General features: G+C 42.4%; 1 protein-coding gene across 24 annotated transcripts in view; it reads left to right on the top strand.

Annotated features, from left to right (window-relative positions):
- Positions 1–22,864, top strand: part of cacna1ab (calcium channel, voltage-dependent, P/Q type, alpha 1A subunit, b) — a 126,035-nt gene that overhangs the window by 45,716 nt on the left and 57,455 nt on the right. For 22 of the 24 annotated variants that reach the window (XM_070976771.1, XM_070976710.1, XM_070976693.1 and 19 more), the window contains exons 4-20: positions 5,971–6,062; positions 6,330–6,482; positions 7,109–7,296; positions 9,478–9,581; positions 9,727–9,842; positions 9,990–10,034; positions 10,368–10,460; positions 10,962–11,159; positions 13,107–13,219; positions 14,241–14,353; positions 15,064–15,195; positions 15,316–15,388; positions 16,201–16,321; positions 17,165–17,232; positions 17,517–17,623; positions 19,375–19,528; positions 21,787–22,367. In XM_070976771.1, coding sequence (XP_070832872.1) covers positions 5,971–6,062; positions 6,330–6,482; positions 7,109–7,296; positions 9,478–9,581; positions 9,727–9,842; positions 9,990–10,034; positions 10,368–10,460; positions 10,962–11,159; positions 13,107–13,219; positions 14,241–14,353; positions 15,064–15,195; positions 15,316–15,388; positions 16,201–16,321; positions 17,165–17,232; positions 17,517–17,623; positions 19,375–19,528; positions 21,787–22,367 — 2,451 coding nt within the window. The remainder of the gene's footprint in view (positions 1–5,970; positions 6,063–6,329; positions 6,483–7,108; positions 7,297–9,477; positions 9,582–9,726; positions 9,843–9,989; positions 10,035–10,367; positions 10,461–10,961; positions 11,160–13,106; positions 13,220–14,240; positions 14,354–15,063; positions 15,196–15,315; positions 15,389–16,200; positions 16,322–17,164; positions 17,233–17,516; positions 17,624–19,374; positions 19,529–21,786; positions 22,368–22,864) is intronic. The other 2 variants (XM_070976861.1, XM_070976726.1) reach the window with 1 other exon arrangement.

Here is a 22,864-nt window from a genome sequence, read left to right as displayed (position 1 = left end):
CCAATACACACATAAACCATGTGCACACACACACACACACACACACACACACACACACACACACACACACACACACACACACACACACATAATGCACACAAATATACCCATACAGCACATACAGCTCATGCACATGTCACTCACTGGAACTTGTCCCAGTCTCTTGCATGTTGTGAGTGTGTAGTTTTACTATTTTTGCCAAAGAAGGCACACTGTGATATCACACATACAACACACTCATACAGGCACATACACACTGCAGTGTGTGTGTGTGTGCTTATGAAATCATGTATGTTTTAAGTTTCATTATCAGTAAATATTAATTCATATATGCCAGAAATGTAACCTTTAAAGTAAAATTTTAAAATCAACAAAACACAGGAAGTCATTGTAAACATGGTAAAAAATGGGTTTTGTGATCTTGTCTTCTTCTGAGTAATTAGTTAAGTCTAAGTGGAACGTTAGGGTAGGGTTAGTTCAGTATATGGAAGTGATGCCTGCATTTCAGCTCTATTCAATAAATAGTTAAATGTTATTAACAGTTAGACCGATGTGACCAATCACAGTCCATTGGAGTTGAGCATCGCTAGTATGAAAAGGTGTTGGACGCAGTTGCTCTGTGCATCTGATATTGCTGCAGATGAGTTTACACTGGAGTTAGTTGAAAGCCTTGAGTCTCATGCAGACATTAAAGGGAACCGTGTGTGTCTGTATGAGACGCCGAGGGGCATGACAAAGCCTCGGTTTTTGACATTCTGGGAATAAGAACAGGTTGGAATCAGACGCTTTGTGTATATCTGGTTCTATTGTTTGGAGGTGTCCTGTGTGTTGGATTTGTGATGTGTCTGTGTACATATTGACAGACACAAATATTTCAGTGTTCAACACACCAGCAGGGACAGAGAAAGTGGGTCATCCATACTACCTGGGCTGTGCTGCATTCGTCACTGTCATCATATCCTACACTGTGCGTATGTGTGCATTATGAGAACATACACATGTATTTGATGTGAGTGTACGTGTTTGTATGCTGTGAACGGATGCACTTGCACTTGTTTGGTCAGTGGGTGTGTGTGTATCTGCTTGCAAGGGATGTTACGCTTGTGTGCACATACTGTATGCTTGCAGCTGCACAGGAGCTGCTGTTAGAAATGATGTGAGGGGGTAGGTAAGGATAACATGTGTGGGTGTGTGGGTGTGTGTGTGTGTGTGTGTGTGTGTGTGTGTGTGTGTGTGTGTGTGTGTGTGTGTGTGTGTGGTGTGTGTGTGTGCGTGGGTGTGTGTGTGTGTGTGTGTGTGTGTGTGTGGGTGGTGGGGTTTGAAGGGGCTGAAAATCAATTGTTAGGAGACCCACTTCCCATCCCCGTTGCTGCGGCAGCACCGAGATTCCATCAATGAGCCGGGGCTGCGTTGCCCTGGCAACGCTTATGAATGAGAGCAGGTCGGTAACCGTGGAGACTCGGCGAAGAGAGGAATCGCCGGTTGCCATGGCAATGCCATGAGCGGGGAGAGACCAGGCAAAAGGGAAGGTGGCGAGTGACCTCCGAGACGTTCAGCACCGGGGCCATCAATCATCATCATCCTCCTCATCATCATCATCATGCATGTGTCCCTCTGTGGAGACCAAGACGAAAGGACATCACAAACCTCAGCGTTTGTACATCTGTCTGGTGGTTTTCGACTGAGCTGATCTTCTTCAACAGTGAAGTGGGAGAAATTTGGAGATTTAAGGGGCATATTGTCTACAACAAAATGAATAAATAAACAGTAAGACTGGGAGAAACAGAGGGTGGAGTAGGCCTAATCATTAATATTATAGCAGGATTAATTACATGTAGGTTTTATGCTATATAGTATATGCTATATGCTTCATGTTCTATTTAATAACTGTTTTAATAACATTGTGAAGCTACCAAATTGCTTTGAAAGACCCCACATTTCCACAGGTTTCAAGTTGCATGCTCTTATTTTTATTTTGGGTCTTTCCTTCAAAATTACCCTGATTACCAAAAAGTTGCCTTATTAATTAATTCATATATTACATGTAAATTTTCATATCATTTTTCTTTATATGCCTCCCACAGATTGGACAATGTGTGGTCAAAGGATAAGGGGTATAATATTGTATGATATGTCCTGATATAGAACATGATGGACACAACGAGTGACTCACTGTTTGACATCCTTGTCCATTATTTTGAAGTATTCAGACGCATCACCGTGCATTACTGCTCGATGTGCAACACAGAATTCAAGAAACAAGAGTTCAGTTACAGCACAGGAAAAGTGAACACACTGTTAGCACTCTTTAAATTGTGTGTGTGTGTGTGTGTGTGTGTGTGTGTGTGTGTGTGTGTGTGTGTGTGTGTGTGTGTGTGTGTGTGTGTGTGTGTGTGTGTGTGTGTGTGTGTGTGCACTTTACAGGTTGATTGTTAGGTGTTTCCCAGCAGTGAGAGCCTCTGTCATCACTGTCCAAACACCTTCATCTCCCTCCGCAGATGAAACTCTCCCTCTCTTTCTCCCTGGAGTCTCTCTCTCTCTCTCTCTCTCTCTCTCTCTCTCTCTCTCTCTCTCTCTCTCTCTCTCTCTCTCTCTTTCTGTCTGCCTCTCTCAGGGTTTCTCTCTCTCAGCAGTTGAATCTCACACGTTTGACACACAGGACTATCACTCTCTTTCAACCTGCTCACTCTTTCTCTCACTCTGTCTCTCCAGGGATGTCCCATCTCTTCCCTCTCGGTCTCTGTTCCTTCAGGGACTCTCATCTCAAGTGTCTAATAGTCTAACAGATCTCCCATATGTGTTTATAGAATCTCTGTCATTTACAGGAATGATTTATTAAGTGTTGGTCAAACAGTGTAAATGTTGAACAGCAGCTAAATGACAGCGAAAAGAGTTTAATCGTGGGAGGCAGTTCAAAGCAATAATTAGCATTTTAACTGAAAACTTGAAAAGCACAGGTGCTTTTCTCTCATGACGGCGACAAATACTTTACTGTTTATCACAAACGCTAATAGCTTGAGATACAAGTATGCATCTTCTGATGCGACCCGGGTTCAACTGTGCCCGCTGCACCATCAGTTAGCATTAGCAGAAAAAGCTAGTAAACATTTTGAATGCCAGACTTCACTAAAAACATAGTTAAAGCCTAACATGAGTACAAGTAGTTGGAAAAAGGCAGTTTGTATCTATTGCAGCCTAATCAACAGAAGAACGCTAACATTAATGAAGCGAGCTGAGTCATCAGCCTCATGAGTGTTTCTTTAATCCACATACTTTAGCCTGTCCATTTCTGTCTCATTCTGCTTATTATTCAGCAAGAACAATGGATTTGACATATGTGTTTAAAATTGACGTGGCTGCCATAATTAGCCAAATCTTTTCTTTTCCCTTGTATGGAAAGTTTCTTAAGTTTTTCTCCAACACTGACTTAAAATCATCATTTCCTTTATGGTTTGACAGCTTTTATTGCCTTATCTTTAAGAGTTTGGCTAATTGATGGTGTGGTAAAAATGGGGCATTTCAAGATTATGAATTTGGAAGTGCACCTTTGATTAATGCTTTTTGTCTCTCATTCAATTTTGGTGCCTCACAAGCCAGAAGCAAAGACTGTGATAATATTACATTTCTAAAATCAGAAGATATGTATTCATAATAGTTAGAATTCATTCCACGCCCTTATTTATTTTCTATTTCTCTTGCCATTTTTTTGCTTTTCTGCTTCTCACTTATTTTCTTCCTCTCCTTCCATTTACCTCTTACCTGTTTCTCCTCTGCACTCAACATGTTGTTCCACTGTTTCCCTCTCTCCTAACACCCCTCTATACCCCTCCCCCTCCATCCCATCACAACCAGTAACACAGTAGCTGCTCCCTCTACTGGCCACCTCAGTACACTGTGAGCAGGTTCAGCCGTTGCCAGGGGTGACTGCATCCTGGAGGTTTGGGTTGTCTGGCAGAAGCGGATGGTTGGCGTCTCGCACGGATGAATATTGAAGCTCTACATTCGCTTTCGAATGAGATGTATAGGAGAAAAGAGAAGCAGCGAAATGGGGCAAAAATAAACAGAGAGCAAAGAGAGAAAATGATAACAGAGAGGCGGGAAGGCAGAAAACATCAGAATTTAGATTCAAGATATCAAAACAGACCCTTTGCTCTTTCGTGTCATCCGTCCACTCACCCGTGCACAGATCCAACTTTCTGAAAGTGAAAATGTGTCTGAAGCTTTAATGGTAAGTTAATATTAGAAATGCAAAAACATGGTTAGTGTTCGCAATACATCCATCCATCATCTATACCGCCTATCCCTTTCGGGGTTGCGGGGGGCTGGAGCCTATCCCAGCTACAGTGGGCAAGAGTGTTCGCAATACATGAGGAAAAAATTAGGATGTGAACAAAATCGATGTAATATCAGCTTCTACACACAAAATGTGCAGGAAATGTTGTGCACCATGTTGTGTAACAAAAACACGATTTAGATTACATATGAACAAAAGTAGATTTTAAAATTAAGCTCCACCTGTAGCTCATATGTAGATGCACCCTGTTGTGTGCTCTCATTCACATAGAGACTATATTAGACTATAATCTTTATGTGTGTCCTGTTGGATCTTCACTGGACCTGAGACTGTTTGCTTATTTTGCTGAGGCCCATTTTTTTCAGGTCTGTAGCATGGCCTTTAGCTGTGGCAGTTAAAAAGCCATTGAGGGAATGAGGGGCTTGGCTGCCGGCACCGTGTCTGTTAATAAATGACCTCTTACTGGAATTAGCAACCAACCTGGAGAGAGATTGACGAGGGGTGTGGGGCTGAAGACGACAGAGGATAGAACAAAAATAACACTTTTTTTTCCAAGAATCTGTTTCTTGGTCATTTTTCTGGATTTCCTTTAAGTCTTACTGTTATATAACTTTGCTATAAGCTGTCAAATTGTGCCTTCTCCTGCTTTCTCACTTTTCATGGTTTGAATCCACAAATCCTATAGGACTATGAGGGATGTTTGATTTAAGGGGCAGCCGTCTATTCTGAGGGGCAGATTTTCTAAACCAATAGGTATTCAGCAAACACGTGCAGAAGCCTAAAAGTGCAGTTTGCCAGGCAGCAGAGTACGCCTCTTTTATAAGAAATTGAAAATGTATTTTAGGTTTAAGAATTTTTTACAAAGTTCTGAAAAGATATGAAAAAGGCTGATTGCACATTCTGCTGGACATTTCCCCTTAAGACTCCAGTGACCCGCCTGTGGGTCTTTGGCGTGTTGAGTCCATCCATCTATGTACACAACTGTTACGTTTAAGTTTATGCTCATGCCATACATTGTTGGAAAACTAAGATTCCTGTGATTTGATTGATGCAAACCATTTTTTAAGATCACAACAGAAGATACCTTCAGTGCCTGCAACAAACAAACAACTCATAAAATTCAGGTATACAGTAAAAAATATTTTGTCTAAAACACTGTCCATGGAAAGCTTTTTTTATCATCTTATATTAGACATGCCAATCTTTATGTTTCTCCTTTTTAACTCCAGTAAGTATCTAAAAAGTCTCAAAGTATATCTTGTCATCAGCTAAACACTCACCCTAGTTAACTGGCTGGTGCTACATGGATCTATTGGGCTCAGTTGATTCTCTGTGGATAGTTTTGTTTTTTCTCATATACAGTCCATATCCCAGTAGGTGTTTTTTTCAGGTGTGAGTCTCGAAATGAACTATACAAGGTTACCTGCTTTAAGCAATGTTGCCGTGAACACATTCATTTATTTTGCTCAACAGACTAAACATGCCAATGTCAGTGATGTGTCAGTAGTCTTGGTATTTTGCGTTGAAGAAGTGAGTTAGGCAATAATGTTGCTGCTGTAAATCGAACAACACAGGCCGACAAGCATGTTTTAGCAAAGTAGATGATTTTGACATAACCAGTTAAACTGATGTTTGTACTGATGTCTCCATCTGCCTCTCTTTTGCTGTTTCTGCAGCATTTTGTCGTCAGTGGGATCTCAGCTTGACCTGAGGACACTACGAGCCGTCAGAGTGCTACGACCACTGAAACTAGTGTCTGGGATTCCTAGTAAGTGTGTCCACACTGCCATGTATGCTTTAGCTACAGTAATTGCATCCTCCATCATATATTGTAAATAGTTTGATACTACTGTTTACTACCTACTGCATTTTCATCCACAATTTGGCAAATTTGACAAATTATAACACGTGTTTTTATAAAACCAGAGTAACAGCAGCAAATATTCACATTGATCACCTTTCTTTCTTGGTTTGTAGGATCAGACCAGTCAAACCAGATGCATTGTTGATTGTTTTTGTGCACTGTGTCCTCCAGGCCTGCAGGTGGTACTCAAGTCCATTATGAAGGCTATGATTCCCCTGCTGCAGATTGGCCTGCTGTTGTTCGTGGCCATCCTCATGTTCGCCATCATTGGCTTGGAGTTCTACATGGGAAAATTCCACACTACCTGCTTCGATGAAGTCACACGTAAGAAAAAGATGACAATGTGAAATTGTTGCCATCTGCCACATGGACGTAAAATAAAGTAAGAGCCATGTGCCCAAATATTGGTTTAAAAGAAATCATCTGGTTAAAGCTCAAAGTCTTCAGGCTATCTCTGAGTTATTTCTGGTTACTTTATTCATTTGCAAATTGGTTGTTACAGTTTGCCTTTGTTGTACATTAAAGTCCAAAAAGCCTTTTTAGCCGCAGACCTTTTGACTTGTCAGGAAAAGCACAGGTGTAGCTAATAATATTAGCTGTTCATGCTGGCGCACTTTCACACTAACTGGGCTACACAGCGATCATTAATGTTATTAGTACCACTTGTGCTTTTCCTCCTTCTGTATCATCAAATGCCTGCTATATAAATAGCCTATTGAGCCCCCCCATGCACAATACCAGGGCCATGGGACTGACACATGTGTGTGAAATGCAGCCTTTATTAATGTCATTGATTGCACCTCTGTTGAATGAGTCAAAATGTCCACTGTAAGAAAGGTAGTGAGTTTGTCTACACTAACAGCTTCTTGGATAGGTAACGCACGATTGTTAAAAGTTTGCTTTCTGATCCAAAATCAACTCATTCTCTTTTTCTGTCTCTCTTTGATCAGGAGAGGTAGTGGATGAATTACCATGTGGCGAACAGCTGCCGTCCAGGTTGTGTCCTAACGGCACGGTGTGTAGAGGTGGCTGGCTTGGACCAAACTATGGCATCACCCAGTTCGACAACATCCTGTTCGCCGTGCTCACCGTCTTCCAGTGCATCACCATGGAGGGATGGACAGACATGCTCTACTACGTAAGTTAGCCCGTCCAGTGAGCCAAACTTAACATTTAATTGCAAACATTTTTCATTTTTCATTCCTGCCTTCTCTTGTGTCAATTCCACATTGCCAGTTCACCCAAAATACTTCTCATTTCCAGTCCCATAAACAATAAATGGGTGTTAAATTTGCATTACACTGTGGGTGGTTTAGTAGGTCTTCCCCCTTACACCATTCAAGTTTCAAAGTATGCAAGTGTGCACTCACATATATTTAATTGACCACCATGCACTGCTAGATGATGTCTTTGAGCAAAATTTGAGTCAGTTTTGACCCTGTTTTTTCATCCCTCAGCATCAGGACCCCACACTGTGCCAACGCAGTAGTCTCATTGAAATGAATGAGACAGCTGTGTTTTTTAAGCAGTGTTATTGTTGGTCTGAACACAGCCTTGCGCATAATTTTTTACTCACAAAAATTCCATACATATTGTAGATATTGGTCGTATTTATGTTTTCTATGCCAATAGAGTATTTACCCTCATAGCCCACAAATCTTGTCACCTTTCTCACAGTTATGATAGAAGTGATGTTCCATCTGTACTCTGCGCTCTGTATTAGGTTTGTACTGTACGTTTTTTAGCACACCGAAGGACTCGTGGGGGCGGGTGGGTGTGGAGGTTCGTGGCTGGTTTGAATTTCATTCAACCAAATGAGGCATAAAGTAGTTTGAGATTTGATTCAAAACACCATTTATTTATCCAAAAGCCATTTTCCATCCCCCACTCTCTTTATCATTCTCCGTCTGGCTTCCTTTATCCATCTTCTCATCTGTCCTTTTCTTGCCTTCGGAGTCGCTCTCCTTCTCTCTCCGCCTCCTTCTCTTCTACTCTCTATTCTGGTCCGTCTCGCTCTATATTTAACATCTTTTCTGATGGATGGAGGCTGACTTCCACTTTCACACAGGCAGTCAGGAGGAAACCAATGAAAGTTTAATAGAGAACGGGCTGCTTGCGCTGTGCCATGCAGTATAAAACCTAACAAATGCACACAGTGGTCCGAAAGCAGACAATAGTCAGCTGATACTTCCATTTAGGCATTACACAGCGTCCATCAGTTTTGTTGCCTTTAATTTGCTCACTAGACATCTCAGTGCCATGAGTGTTTGTGAAAGCCATTTGTGCAACGTAACACCGCACATGGCGTGTGTCTTGTTTCTGCACGCAAATGTAGCGTCTCTGCATCCAGGTCAGGCTTTCAGGCTTTAAAGTTTAGTTCAAGTGAAGTTTAAGAAAATGGGTCACTCCCGAGGCAGCATAACATACATACTTCAGCCCTCCTTGGTTCGCGTGCAGCGCAGAGAAAGTTGTTAACATCCTCCAGTCCATCTTTGTTCCTTCAGTTAGTCAGCTGCATTATAGTAGTTTGATTAAAGTTGAGATCTCTTGAGTTACAGCTGAGACCAAAATTCAAACCAACTCACAAATAACAGTCTATGTTTCAGAAGTCACATCAAAGGTGTGCTGCAACCACTTAAAACTGACACAATTACATAGTGAAAGACTGTGTAAATCATTTAGAGGAACAGATGACTCTTAAAGGTATTGTGTGGATGTGGATTTCCTCCAGTAGCAGTGCAAGTGGAGCAGTGTTTTTAGGTGTGGGCACGCAAGTAATTGGGCAAGAATGTGGGCAGCACAAGTCATGTTGTGTTGATGGTTTCATGCTGTTCTGCTGCACGGTGGTGGTGGTAAGGTGCCAACAAACACTGTCATGTGCAGCAAAGAAGAAGACTGCTTGCAAGAAAACATGGATGTAAATAATGCACAGTTTAATTTATTAAAAAAAGGAAACTCTAGGATGCATATAATGTGTTTTGGTGAGAAACACTTAATGTAAGCAGGAGTTTGTTTAAAGAAAGCTTCACAGGGCTCCTTTAACTTGGTACAGGGACTATTTAGAGCTAAAACACTGACGGAGTCAACCCTCGCCGAAGCTGGATTCAGAAATGTTGTCAGTATCTGGTGGAGATATAATATTAGAACAGACACAGTCGAGGATCTTTTCATAATAAGAGCTAAGGTGGGTTAAAAGTGGAAGATTTGTTTGGCCTTTTCCATCAGTGCTAAGCAGAATAACAGAACATGCACATTGTTATATATCAGATTATCATTAAAAACACATCTGTCTGTGTCTCGCTCTGTTTTGCTCTTGCAGAGTAATGATGTGGAGGGCAGTGCCTGGAACTGGATGTACTACATCCCCCTCATCATCATCGGCTCCTTCTTCATGCTCAACCTGGTGCTGGGTGTACTCTCAGGGTATGGTCTCCTGTGTGTCTGCGGACAGTCACTCTCGCTTGGTTAAAATGTCCTCCTCGTTCTTTTTTCTGTAGACTCCTGTGTGCTTTGCAGAAGTTAGATCTTGTATTGAAATAGAAAAAAAAAATGACAACTGTGTCCACAGTGAATTTGCCAAAGAGAGAGAGCGAGTAGAGAACAGGAGCGAGTTCCTCAAGCTGAGGCGACAGCAGCAGATTGAGAGAGAGCTCAACGGATACCTGGAGTGGATCTGCAAAGCAGGTCAGTGCACACTGACTAACACACTCAGCCACTGGTACACACTGACACACACTGCTCGCTCCCATGTGTAGACATAATGCATGTGGGAAAACCAACTAAATCCTGATGCAGTGTGGTAACTTCTTCCTTTCTCCTTTTCTTGTGCAGAGGAGGTGATTTTGGCTGAGGACGACGCCACAGGGAACTTTGATGGTAACTGACCTTCTGTCTTTTTAAATTGTATAAAGACAGAGTCCACACCGAGCTGGTTTCATGAGAAGATTTGTACAAATATACTGTGATGCATGTATTCAGTTTTTCTTCCTCGAGGAGAAATAAGGAAGCCAGACGCTGTGCTGCTAAAACATCTTTAAGCTACTGTTATGTTTGACAATATATGACTAAGCAACTTCGGAATTGCTCAGTCAAATGTGTAAATGTGAGATTTCGCACAATACACCTACAAGTGACAGACTGTGGGAAGGGTAAGACGGTAACATTTGAGAGACAGACAGATGAAGGAACAATCTTTATTTCTCATGCTAGGTTCGAGGCGTAGGCCAACCATCAAAACCAAAAACAACAAGACAGAGCTGCTGAACCCTGAGGAGGGAGAGGACAACATGGGAGATGCAGTAGGTAAGAAAAACAGAGGGATGGATGTGTGAGGATGAAAAGGTTTTTCAAAGCATCCTCCACACCAGTCATTTCAGCTCCGGAGTGTTTACTCCAGGTCATGTGTTCAGGTGGGAAGTTTCTGTTCTTTTCCAGGCAAACTGCAGCACTATTGAATGTAAGGACTTCTGCAGCGAGGAACAACAAAATGCAACGTCTTTTGGTTGTCTCAGGTCAGAATTGTAATTTAGGGAAGTGCCATAACTTCTACATCACGAGGCCAGTTAAAGGATAAATGTTGAGGTGACACTTCCTGCTGCCGGCGGGCAAAAGAGCAGAAATTATGAGCTGATGGGAGGGTGGAGGATGTAAAAGAGCTAAAAAAGACTCATGTCATCTTATGTTAATGAAGAGCCTGATGTCCTCTAAAGTGGGAGTGGTGATGGGTCTATAAAAAGAAGAGGAAAAAAAATTTAATCAGTCAAACTCAACTATGGACTGTCATGTCTCCCTGCCTCCCCCCAGGTTTCGCCCGCTCCAGTATAAAGAGCGGTAAGGAGGGCTCCAATTACAGCAAGAAGGAGCGACGAATGCGATTCTTCATCCGCAAGATAGTGAAGACACAGGCTTTCTATTGGACGGTGCTCTGCCTGGTGGGCCTCAACACCATGTGTGTGGCTGCGGTGCATTACAACCAGCCTGAGCTGCTCTCCGACTTCCTCTGTGAGTAAATACACACATGGAGCACTCAGTGCACATCCGCACACACTCCAGACTGCACTGCACCCCCAGCTACAGGAACTTTTACAGGAATCCTCTGAGAAATTCAAAAGCTTTGCGTAGTTTTCGACATGTGGGACGTGGCTCAAGTTTTGGTTTTTAGCTTGTTGTTCTTCGCACCCTAAAAGTTGCTCTCTGGTCAGGCACAACCTGTAAGGCTGCAACAATGTAGGAACACCGTTCATTCAACAGCCAATGGTTGCATGAATATCAGAGTGTGAGGTGGGATTTAATTTAATGATTTTGTGGTATTGAAGAGTATTAGAAATAAATCTTCCAATAGAGCTTTGTACATTTTGAGTATGGCAGTTATTTCTAAGAGTACAGAGGGAGTTTCAAGCAATATATAAATAGACAATATACAGGTTTATCTTTTGAATAGAAAAAAGTTGATCAGATCTTGGGCTGCACGGTTGCGCAGCAGGTAGTGCGCGTGCCTCACAGCAAGAAGGTTGCCGGTTCGATCCCCGGGTCAGGCCTTTCTGCGCTCTGGCTTCCTCCCACAGACCAAAAACATGCTCATTAGGTTAATTGGTGACTGTAAAATTGCCCCTAGGTGTGAGTGTGAGTGTGAATGGTTGTGTGTTAGTGCCCTGCGATCGACTGGCGACCGGTCCAGGGTGTACCCGCCTCTCGCCCGCTGACAGCTGGGATAGACTCCAGCACCCCCGCAACCCCGAAAGGGATAAGCGGCATAGAAAATGGATGGATGGATGATCAGATCTTAATCTAAGCTGTGGTCAAGCAAACACACCAGTCTCTATGTGCTCTGTCTCTCTTACTTCTGTTAAAGCCAATGTGACCGACAGATTCAAGACTGCGATTCAGACCTGTGACATCACATCCTAACTTTGGCTCAGTTTTGTTGGACTGAAGGCAGATATGACCGTACCTTTATGTTACCAATCATCTCCACGTCTACATCTGAAGGTTATTTCTTCAGTTGCGTCTCAGAAGACCTTTCAGGTTAATCACCGCTGCTGTGCACGCACACCGCGTCCCAACCTGAATCATCTTTTTACACTTCAAGTCGGCTGTTTCTTCCCACACATGCAAACAGCGCATTTACAATTTTAACTCTTTTAAATAGCAGAAACATGTTGTATCTACTAACTAGGATCTGGTCCATCATCACCTTCTCCTACATCGTCCTTTGGAAGAAGATTTTTTTGTTTCATTCTGTCGATAGCTGGTGATCGCAGCTTGATAATATGACCCCTGCAACAAAATACACTAAAGGCTTCAAGTATGAGGAACAGCTATTGTTACTTTGAATGCCCTTTAAATAAAATCCAGTAAATTTAATGTGAACTTTGTCTCACCTGCATCAGTGATATTCTTTGATATATTTCACACATTCTTTATCTTTAATCTAGATGCAGGCTTGCTGTTGACATGTGTGGACACACACACACACACACACACACACACACACACACACACACACACACACACACACACACACACACACACATACACACACACACACACACACACACACACACACACACACACACGAGGCTCTGGGTCGAGTCAGCTCGTTGGCCCTGGCCGGTGTCCAGTGTCATTAGCATATGAAGCTGTAGCGGCTGATGGAGTCCATTCATCACCAGACTGTCATACACCGCTGGACTCGCACCACTATTGACTTCCACTCATCTCTCTCTTTCCCTTCTTTCTCTTTTGTTTTCCTCTTCTTCCTTCACGTTCTGTCTTTTTTCCTCACTTCTCTCCTTTTTTCAATCCACTCTTCATCTCTCTCCGTGACCTCACCCTCTGTCATTTTTACCGTCTTCCGTCCCCTATTTAACCCGCTCTCTGCCTCTGTCTCCTCTTTCCTGCCCTCCCCTCTCTCCCTTCTGTCCATCTCTTCCTCCTTCCTCCCTCCAGTCTATGCAGAGTTTATCTTCCTCGCTTTGTTCATGTCTGAGATGCTGATCAAGATGTATGGTCTGGGCATCCAGCCCTACTTCCACTCCTCATTCAACTGCTTTGACTGTGTGGTGAGTGCACACACATTCACACACTCACACACTCTCACACACACACGCACACGCACACACACACACACACACACACACACACACACACACACACACACACACACACACACACACACACACACACACGCACACACACACACACTCACGCACTCTCACACACACACACACACACACACACACACACACACACACACACACACACACACGCACACACACACACACACACTGCAACTGAGTGAAAAAGCAAATTATGCTCGTAAGTATCAGGTTTTGATGACAAATCCAACACTCCATTTAAAACCAACAGATTTGAGAAATAGATTTTTCCCATGTTGCCATGCGACAAATGAACAATGAGCCGATTCAGCGTCGCATTTGTCTTTGATACATGTGCAATAACTGCACATTCATTTGTCATGCTAGCGTAGCTGCAGAGGCTTATTGGCGGCTTACTTCATATTACGGCACACGCTGACATACAGTACATTGTAGAGTGACGCCATGTAAGAGGTGGCTGCAGGACGCTCTCATGCATCAGCTGCTGCTGTCAAAGCTGTCTTGATCTGGAAGTTTGAAGCGTCTCTGAACAGAGTTGGATTCAAATCGTCTTCTTAGGATCTGGCTACAAGCTGGTAAAATGGGGAGCTTGTTTTGCTTGTATATAAAATTCCCTTTTTGTATCGACAAAATACTTTGCTAATTTAGCTTATATGTAGTTTTGTTCCTGTTTTAGCTCTTTAATGTCTCACAACAGATTGTGTGTGTGTATGTATATATATATGTGTGTGTGTGTATATATATGTGTGTGTGTGTGTATGTGTGTGTGTGTGTGTGTATACATATATATTCTATTTCTATTTATATTTCTATTTATATTTATATTATTATATTTTTTACTTACTGTTATATTTTTACTTTTTTAATAGCTTCTTTCTAATAGATGCACCAACCTCACCAAAGCAAATTCCTCGTACGTGTAAAATCGTACCTGGCAATAAAGCTTTTCTTTTCTGATGTGCAGGTTATCGTGGGCAGTATCTTCGAGGTGGTGTGGGCCACCATCAAACCAGGAACATCCTTTGGGATCAGTGTGCTGCGAGCTCTGCGACTGCTCCGCATCTTCAAAGTCACCAAGTGAGTCCATTTCTCTCTCACACACACGCACACACACACACACTAACATACAGTATGGATGCATGTCCATCAGCTCACTCGTACACAAAGGAGACAATGATGATAGTGAGGATGATGATGGGTTTTGGCTCTTTGACGCTCCCTTCAGGGGGGATTTTAGTTGGATTTGCTTCACACACATTGCTCTGTCCTTCCCCCTCAGTGGGGTTACTTAATGAAATCATGTATCTGTATATTTCAGGGGGCTGATACCAGCATTTAAGGCTCAATTCTCCATTCAGTTAGACAACAAGTTGTTGTTGTTGTTACTCTGGATCTACTTATAAGAGAGGATGGGGCTAATCAACATTATAGCCGACTATAAATTAACCTTTACTGTGGCGAAAGTCTGAAATAATGAGGGGAAAAAGTGAATACTAACAGGAATCCCTCATAAAATATGTTTTATGATTTGAAGATGAGCTAGTATTTCAATGCATTGGGCATTGTTTAGAAAATTCAGCACGATTTAGAGTTTTATTGCTCTTTTTATTGCAGAGAAGTATGAAAATCACATTTTTCTGTCATCTTCCTCTCCTCTATCCCTGCCCTCTGTCCTCTCCTCTTCCCTCCTTTCATTTCTTTTTCTTTGTGTTTCCTTCATCTCTTTCTTTCCTCTTACCTATTTTTGCCCTCTCTTTCATTAATCTCCTCCTTCTCTTCCTCCTCAGGTACTGGGCTCCTCTTCGAAACCTGGTGGTTTCTCTGCTAAACTCCATGAAGTCCATCATCAGTTTGCTCTTCCTCCTCTTCCTCTTCATTGTGGTCTTTGCCTTGTTGGGGATGCAGCTGTTTGGAGGACAGTCAGTATCACAAACCTAAAAACGAGCTCACGTCTCTGTCTTCACTTCATGCTTCTGGCTCTTTGTGGACGTGCTTGTCATGGTATTTCATTTTTATCTTCATATTTTGCTTTTTCCCAGATTCAACTTTGAAGATGGAACCCCTCCGACTAACTTTGACACATTTGCAGCAGCGATCATGACAGTGTTTCAGGTAGGAAAGAGAAGCTTTTACATCATCATTCTGCATTAAAAAATAAACAAGTAAATTAAATCTGAGCTCTCCCATAAAAGTCAATTTCCTTGTCTGTTTATGTGAATAAGACTTGGTGCATTTCGCTAAATAAATTCTACAGTGTGCTTTGAAAAACCTGCCCCTTTGCAAAGTAGATACCAGTGAGCGGTATTATATTTACTGCTGTTTCCAAACAGGACTGTGAGCACACTCACACACACTCATGTGCACGTTCAGGACGGCTGAAGCCCTTTTCGAGAGTGGAATTTAATGACGTCCATTGTTGTCATGTCATCAGTTTGTCAGATGACTTGTTCAGTTCTGACTGCAGTCTCCATGTTTCTGTGTCCTCTCTACTCAGATAGACAGGCAGCTTTTGTGAAGAGCCATTTGTGTTGCTTTATTTTCGCTGAGTGACTCAGAGACCAGCTCTGTGTGTGCGTGTGTGTGTGAACAGTATGTTGGTGATCATGCATCAGTGTGTGAGAGGTGTCTCTGGGCTTATTTGGATATTTTAAAATGACAAATTTTGGCTGCTTCATCACCCCAGATGCATTTAGTTCCTTTTATTTCAATATTTTTTCAATATATTATGATTTATTTTTGTCTTTATGCATCATTCGTTGCACAAACATCAGTGGTATTGTGCACCATATTGCATAACAAGGATTTACTTTAACACACACACACAGATAAAGGTTCATGTAGTTTTCCGTTAGGTCAGTAAGATTCGATCCTTGGCCATCTTTTTAGTAAGACAATCTGTCTGAGTGCTTGTTGCCTCTGTGCAGATCCTGACAGGAGAGGACTGGAACATGGTGATGTACGATGGCATCGAGTCCCAGGGAGGAGTGAACGACAAAGGGATGGTCTTCTCCATCTTCTTCATTGTCCTCACACTCTTTGGCAACTGTATCCTCCCTTGACGCTCACATATACATATATACAAATGTACAATATTCATGTGTAAATATTAGTGCTGTCAATCGGTTAAAATATTTAATCGCGATTAATCGCATGAATGTCATAGTTAACTTGCGATTAATCGCAAATTAATCGCACATTTTATCTATTCTAAATGTCCCATTAATTATCATTTTAATACTCTTATTGACATGGAAAAGTGGATAGGCTTGCTTTGTGCAAATGTTTTTTGTTTTTTTTTTATCAACTTAGCCTCTTGTTTCTCTCCAGAGAGAATGAACATTACTTGGCTATGGCTGCAGTAAGTTTGTTCTTGTCAGTCGACCCACCTGGCAATTTTTTGAAACTGAACCTTACATTCAGAGTCTTGTTCGCATTCAATTTAATTCGGTGTTTCGCGCTGGACATCCACACAAAGTGGTAGCCTTTTTTTTTTTTAACAGCTAGCGAGCAGGCAAGACCAAACACGTGCGTGGGGCGTGCCTATTGTTTGTTTCCCGTTTACAATCAGATCCTGTAGTTTTTGTAACGTTAATAGCAGTGGCCACAGCTTAGAAAAAACTACAAGTTCACTAGGTCACAAAGAGCGTTAATCGCACGATAGAAAAAATTACGCCGTTAAAATTTATTTGCGTTAACGCGTTAATAACACAATATTTTTGACAGCACTAGTAAATATACTAAACACATATGCTGATTTTTTTTCCCATATGCATGAGCTTGTACAACTTTCCTGCATCTCTCTTTCCCTCTGCGCTCTATCTTTATCCCGTCAGCTTCCTCTCGAGTTGTCCTGGCATCTATATTTCTCCTTGACTTCTGCCACCACAGACACTCTGCTTAACGTCTTCTTGGCCATCGCTGTGGACAATCTGGCCAACGCCCAGGAGCTCACCAAGGTGCAGGATCAAACCAGAAAAAATACATGCTGCTTTTTCTTTTTTAAAGAAAAATAAGTAAAAAGGAAACATAGTGTAACTTTAGAAAAAAACGATGAGTTTTTCTTTTAACTTATAGTTGCAGATCCTGGATGTGGAAAACGCTGAAAATACCAGAAAGATAGATAATAACCACAAATTGCATCCAAAAACTTAATTAGCTATATTTGATTGAGTACAAAATATCCTTTGGCCTGTTTAAACTAAGATCAAGTGACTGAGATGATTCGCTTCTTCTCCAACAGGATGAGGAGGAACAAGAGGAAGCAGCCAATCAGAAGACAGCCATGCAGAAGGCTAAGGAAGTGGCAGAGGTCAGCCCGCTATCAGCAGCCAATCTGTCTATTGCTGCGTGAGTACACACACACTCACTGACACACTGTACACACAAATCCATACATGCACCTGCATACACAGCTAAACAGAATAATTTCATGCACATACACGTGCACACAGGCACACACTCTTCTGAACAAAAGTCTCTCTTCCTCAGTCTTTTTGTAAAACTGCACACACAGACAAATCGCTGTTTCTCTCTCAAATTGGCTATTTGTGATTGGCAGGCATTCATGTACACGTGATGCACACACTCACACGCACAAACACCCACCATCACACTCTCCGTTCTCATCCTCTAAAACATGATTAAGCGATTGTTCTGAGAGTGAAAGGAACAGATTCGGGGCTTTGTGAAGTGAAGAAGAGCGAGAGGCGGGCAGTCTGTAAAATCTGCTCCTGGCAGCAGAATCGCTGACAATAGGACACATCAAAATGATGCTCACAAAAACCCTGCTGCTCCTTTAGAAGTCGCCGGACTCTATGCTTGAGCTTTTGATGGTGTGACTAGAAGCTGGTGGCTTTGTGTTGCAGTTATACTTGTCAATTAGACACTAAGTTGTCAGTCATTTACTGTAAAATGGGTGTGGATGAGTTCTCGTTGTGGAATTTAAATGTGTGTTTTAAAGCCTGGAAATTAGCTCAGACGCTTCCTTTCATTCACAGAGCACAACACGAGTAAATCAACCTGGATCACAGCTCAGGGATTTTGCATTTCTGTTCATGTTTCCACACATTTCACACATGTATGTCTTTGTTTGGAATCAGCTGAAGAAAAAACGCTTTGATTCAACTGTGTTTTCTTAAAGCCTTTTAGATGAACAGCTCTGACACAGTCACACAACATGGTGACAATCCTTCACTGTGTTCTTGCTCACAGTAAAACATTGGTTAACATTTCCCGTTGTCACATTATTTTTTGGACTTGACATCATCTAAACCACTCTGAGATGGTGTATGTCCTCTTGTCTCCTTGACAGACTCCCCAGTCTGTGCTTAAGATGTCAAAAGATGCTTTGCACCAGTGTGTGCTCTTTCTGATTTGATCTCCTCCATTATGCATGAACCAACAGGGGGTTAAACTGGGTTTATTGGACACTTTCAGGGTGGGCTAACTCTAGCAGAGTTCTAGCAGGCCCCCAATCACTTGACCGATAGTTGCCCTCCCATCACAGAAGTCAAAAGTTTTCTCACTTCGTGGTTTGCTTCCATGTTTTGCTGCTCATCAGTGTTTCTCCCCATAGGCCCACAGTCTTTACATTTGTATGACGTCACGCTCAGTTGTTTAAAAATTCATAATAGAGGAATAATTGACCATGTTTGCAGGAACAAGGACTGCAGAGCTGAGTGGGGGCGCTGTGTCCAGCCCTCTTAAGGCATGATAGAAACGCAGTAGGCTAACAACATAACGGATACAAACAACCCAAAATGCAACACTGTCTTAAAGTTACTGTGAAACACAAGAGCTGGCACTGCTGTTTTCAAAGAGAACATGTTAATTCATAGTCCTCAAATATAAAATGAAATTGAAATTGCATCTTGAGTATTCTTTTATTGCCTCATTTGCTTTATTCATTGTTATACTCAAGTTCTCTCTTCTCCTTTTTAAGGTGTACTGTACTTACTGTTAATTTCCCACAGGAATCATACAGGTCCATCCAAAAATCTATAATTCTCTCCCCTCTTTCTCCTGTCTTCCTTACCCTCTTCACCATCACCGCTATCCCCCCTCCCTCCAATGGCCCCTTCACTCACACCTCCCGACAGGAAAGAGCAGCAGAAGAACCACATCAAGGGCAACAAGTCAGTGTGGGAGCAGAGAACGAGCGAGATCCGCCGACAGAACCTGATGACGAGCCGCGAAGCGCTCTACAACGAGCTTGAGCAGGAGGACTGGAAGGTGGGGGGGGAGGGAGAGGAGGTGAGCCCCTCCCTGACAGGAGACACACATATACACATATATATGCAGTCTACTCCTGATATATATGGTTAATATTTGTTGTAATGTGTGCAGAGTGATGTGATGCCACTTAAAGGGACATTATCACCCATGTTCAGTCGGAGCTCGAGACCTGAGTCACTGCGTCACTCTAAATCATTTCACTTCACCAGCGAATGAACACATCTTGGATGATCAGAACATCTGATATTAAATATCAACACATAATTGTGTAAAATGACATCAAAAATAACCGAAGCATCTTTCCCCAAAAAGATAAATCCCCAGTGTGTTGCATGCTCCAACATTTTAAGGACAGCATGGACTTTTTTCTGTGTTTTCCTGAAGTTTAGATGTAGATGAATCCTGAGATGAAGTTCATCCTCCCCGTCCATCATCCTTCACAAAGTTTGCCTAAACATCCATTTTCGATCAGGAACATTTGAGCTTGACAGTTACATTGAAGTTTCTCTGTGACAAAGCTCCTGGTCAATATGGCAGGCAACCCATCATTGATTGGCATTTCTCTGCTTTTGTTTAAAGAGATTGTTCAGATACTAAAACCTGGCTGCCTGCCATGTTATCACAGCTTTGCTATGTTTTTGTGAATCATAAGGAAAAACTTTTCAACACGGTTATTTAACATCAGCTGGAAGTCTTGTTGCTGATCTCCGACTTCTCACAGTGCTGCAGTGATGTTGACTTGTAGTGACATTACCATTGATGATTTAGCATAGTACAACACTGCATTCCAGCCTGGTGCTAAATTAATCTTTAATTACATTAAATGTCGCCCCATCTGTATGCTATGTGTTTTGGTATATTGTGGAAAGTCTGGACTAACACAAAGCCTGACCTGCTTTTTATCACTGTGTGTTCTGGGTCATGCTGCACTTCACGGATGTTTTGATTCCAGGGTGTAATGTCCCTTTAAGTCTGTGTTATTGCGCTAGCCGCTGCTATATGGGACGGCTTGAAGCTGCGTGCTTGGGAGCAATGCATTATTAAAGTGGGGCATGCAGAGAAATCCAGAGCTGTACCCAAAGATGGCAGCGGACTCAAAACTGGAGCGGGCTGAAGAGTAATGCACTTCAGAAAAGATTTTTTTTAAAAGATGATCAGGAGTCGACTGAATATGGCTCGGCAAACTGTGCTCACAGCTGGATCTGTTTGCTATTTTGTGGTTCTGGACAGATTCATGACAATTTTGATTTCAAATTGTTCATGTGGAGCCAAATATAGTGGACTGTTTGCCGAACCGTGTATGTCTGTGGCTCAGGGAAGGGACCGGGGCAGGGGGATTGTACAAGTGCTGCAAATTCTGGAAATATTCTGGGAAAACTGAGATTTAAATTGGGTATAAACGGCCTGAATGAAGATCACAGCTGGTCTATTTTGCGTCCTTTGTGCCAGCTTTGAAGCAAACTGCTACTGCAACTTAAAACCATGTAAATGCAACTATGATGTATTTTGAGTTTGATGAGCCTCTGCTTCTTGAAGACCGTTACAGATACAAATATCCATGAAAGTCAATGAGGAAATAAGAGTTGTTTCCTTTATTTAAAAACAAAACAACAACAACAGCTGTATATCCAGTACATGTGACAGTTACTAAATGACTGTGAATGAATTTACTTTAGGGTAAATTATGGCAAAAATTGCTTACAAGAAACATCCAAATCTATAGCCCTATGGCTCCGTCTCATATTTTTAAATGCAGAGAAAGCATTACAACATTTTCAACCAATCAAAGAAAGAATCTATTCCAGATATGAATGCTTGAACATTTTTATATTATATAAAAGTTTCAAGTTATGATTAAAGTTATGGCTGTGATCTAGCCTTACAAGGTCATTTTATCCAAGCCGTGCAAATAAGTTCAGTTTTATGTGCTCAGGCGCCAAGTCTGAAATTTTTGCTGCCACCCCTTTAGAGTGGAAGTCAGTGGCTTTTCATTTGTAGATAATGCACAGAAGACACCGTGAACTCTTAAATTGGTCTTAAATTAAGCACCACAAATTAAATTTCCTTCAATTCCGCTGGGGTCTCAGCAGAAGCTTAAGAGGTCATCACCTCAAAACTTGAACAAGTCAAACCAAAACCATCTTGCATGGCTTGAAAACATTTGGGCTAAGTAGGAAAATAAGTCTTTTTGTACTTTGGGTGGAATCCTTTTAAATATATCTAACTTTTTAGCAGCACCCACTCATCCAATCTGCTGCCTCATTACCCCAACCCAGGTGTCTTACCCACGGAAAGGACGTGGTGATATGAAGACCCACCTGGATCGACCGCTGGTGGTCAACCCGCAGGACAACCGCAACAACAACACCAACAAGACCCAACCTGGTGAGCTGCCTCTGGACCAGGAGTACCGGCGCCAAGACATCGACCACTACCGCAGAGCCGCCCACTATCACCACCACCACCATCATCAGAAAGCCATTGTTCCAGACAGTGGGGGGATAGGCCAGACCCGCATGGAGCACGGCTTCAGTTGCACGTCTTTGGGCAACGTGGACGGCCAGCAGGGGGAGGACAGGCACAGCCACAGGAGCCACCGCGGTCACAGACACAGGAACAGGGAAGGCAGGGAGACTCACAGTGTGTCTCCCCACCATAGTGAGGGGGGAGAGGGGAACAATGAACACAGGAGGTCCAGACAGCACCGCAGGGCAGCCAAGGAGGGGGAGGAAGGCAGGAGACATAGATCCAGGGGGACGGAAGGAGAGGGGGAGAAAGGCGTGGAAGGGGAGGGACGGAAAATCAGACGGCATCGCCATGGCAACCAGGAGAGGAGCAGAGGGCATCGCACCAGAAAGTGAGTGAAGGAAGGGTTTATTTTCTCCGAATGAATGTCTCAAATTACAACCTGACAAGAATTAAAAGCCAGTTAAGTTTGTCTCTGTCCAAGAAGTCAGGAAGCGACCTGACAGTCTTTCTCTTTCAGTAACTTTCCAGACTAAGACTCTTTAGCAGTATGTGTGATTGGCAGCTCAGCTGGTAGCTCATCACAAACTGGTTGCACCTAAATCTTCTGCTGGGATCAGGCTACATGTATGGTACAGTTGGATGCCCAAATTTAATTTGAATACCACAGAGGTGATGGTTGTCATAAAATGACTTGTATTGAGCTTGCTTCAGTAATTACTGTGATGTAGGCTAGACAGTCAGATGTAGACAGATGACAGTAACAAAAACAATGTGACACTGCTCTGCTACAAATAACAACAGGCTACACTATGCCAGCACACAATGTTGAGGGGGCAGTATTTACATGCTGGCCAAAACATAACACTAGAAAATACAGCAAATACC

This window comes from Chaetodon trifascialis, chromosome 2, assembly GCF_039877785.1.
Source record: "Chaetodon trifascialis isolate fChaTrf1 chromosome 2, fChaTrf1.hap1, whole genome shotgun sequence".
In the NCBI taxonomy this organism is placed as follows: Eukaryota; Metazoa; Chordata; class Actinopteri; order Chaetodontiformes; family Chaetodontidae; genus Chaetodon; species Chaetodon trifascialis.
The sequence above is the reverse complement of the archived record's forward strand: the minus strand, read 5'-3'. Positions and strand labels throughout refer to the sequence as shown.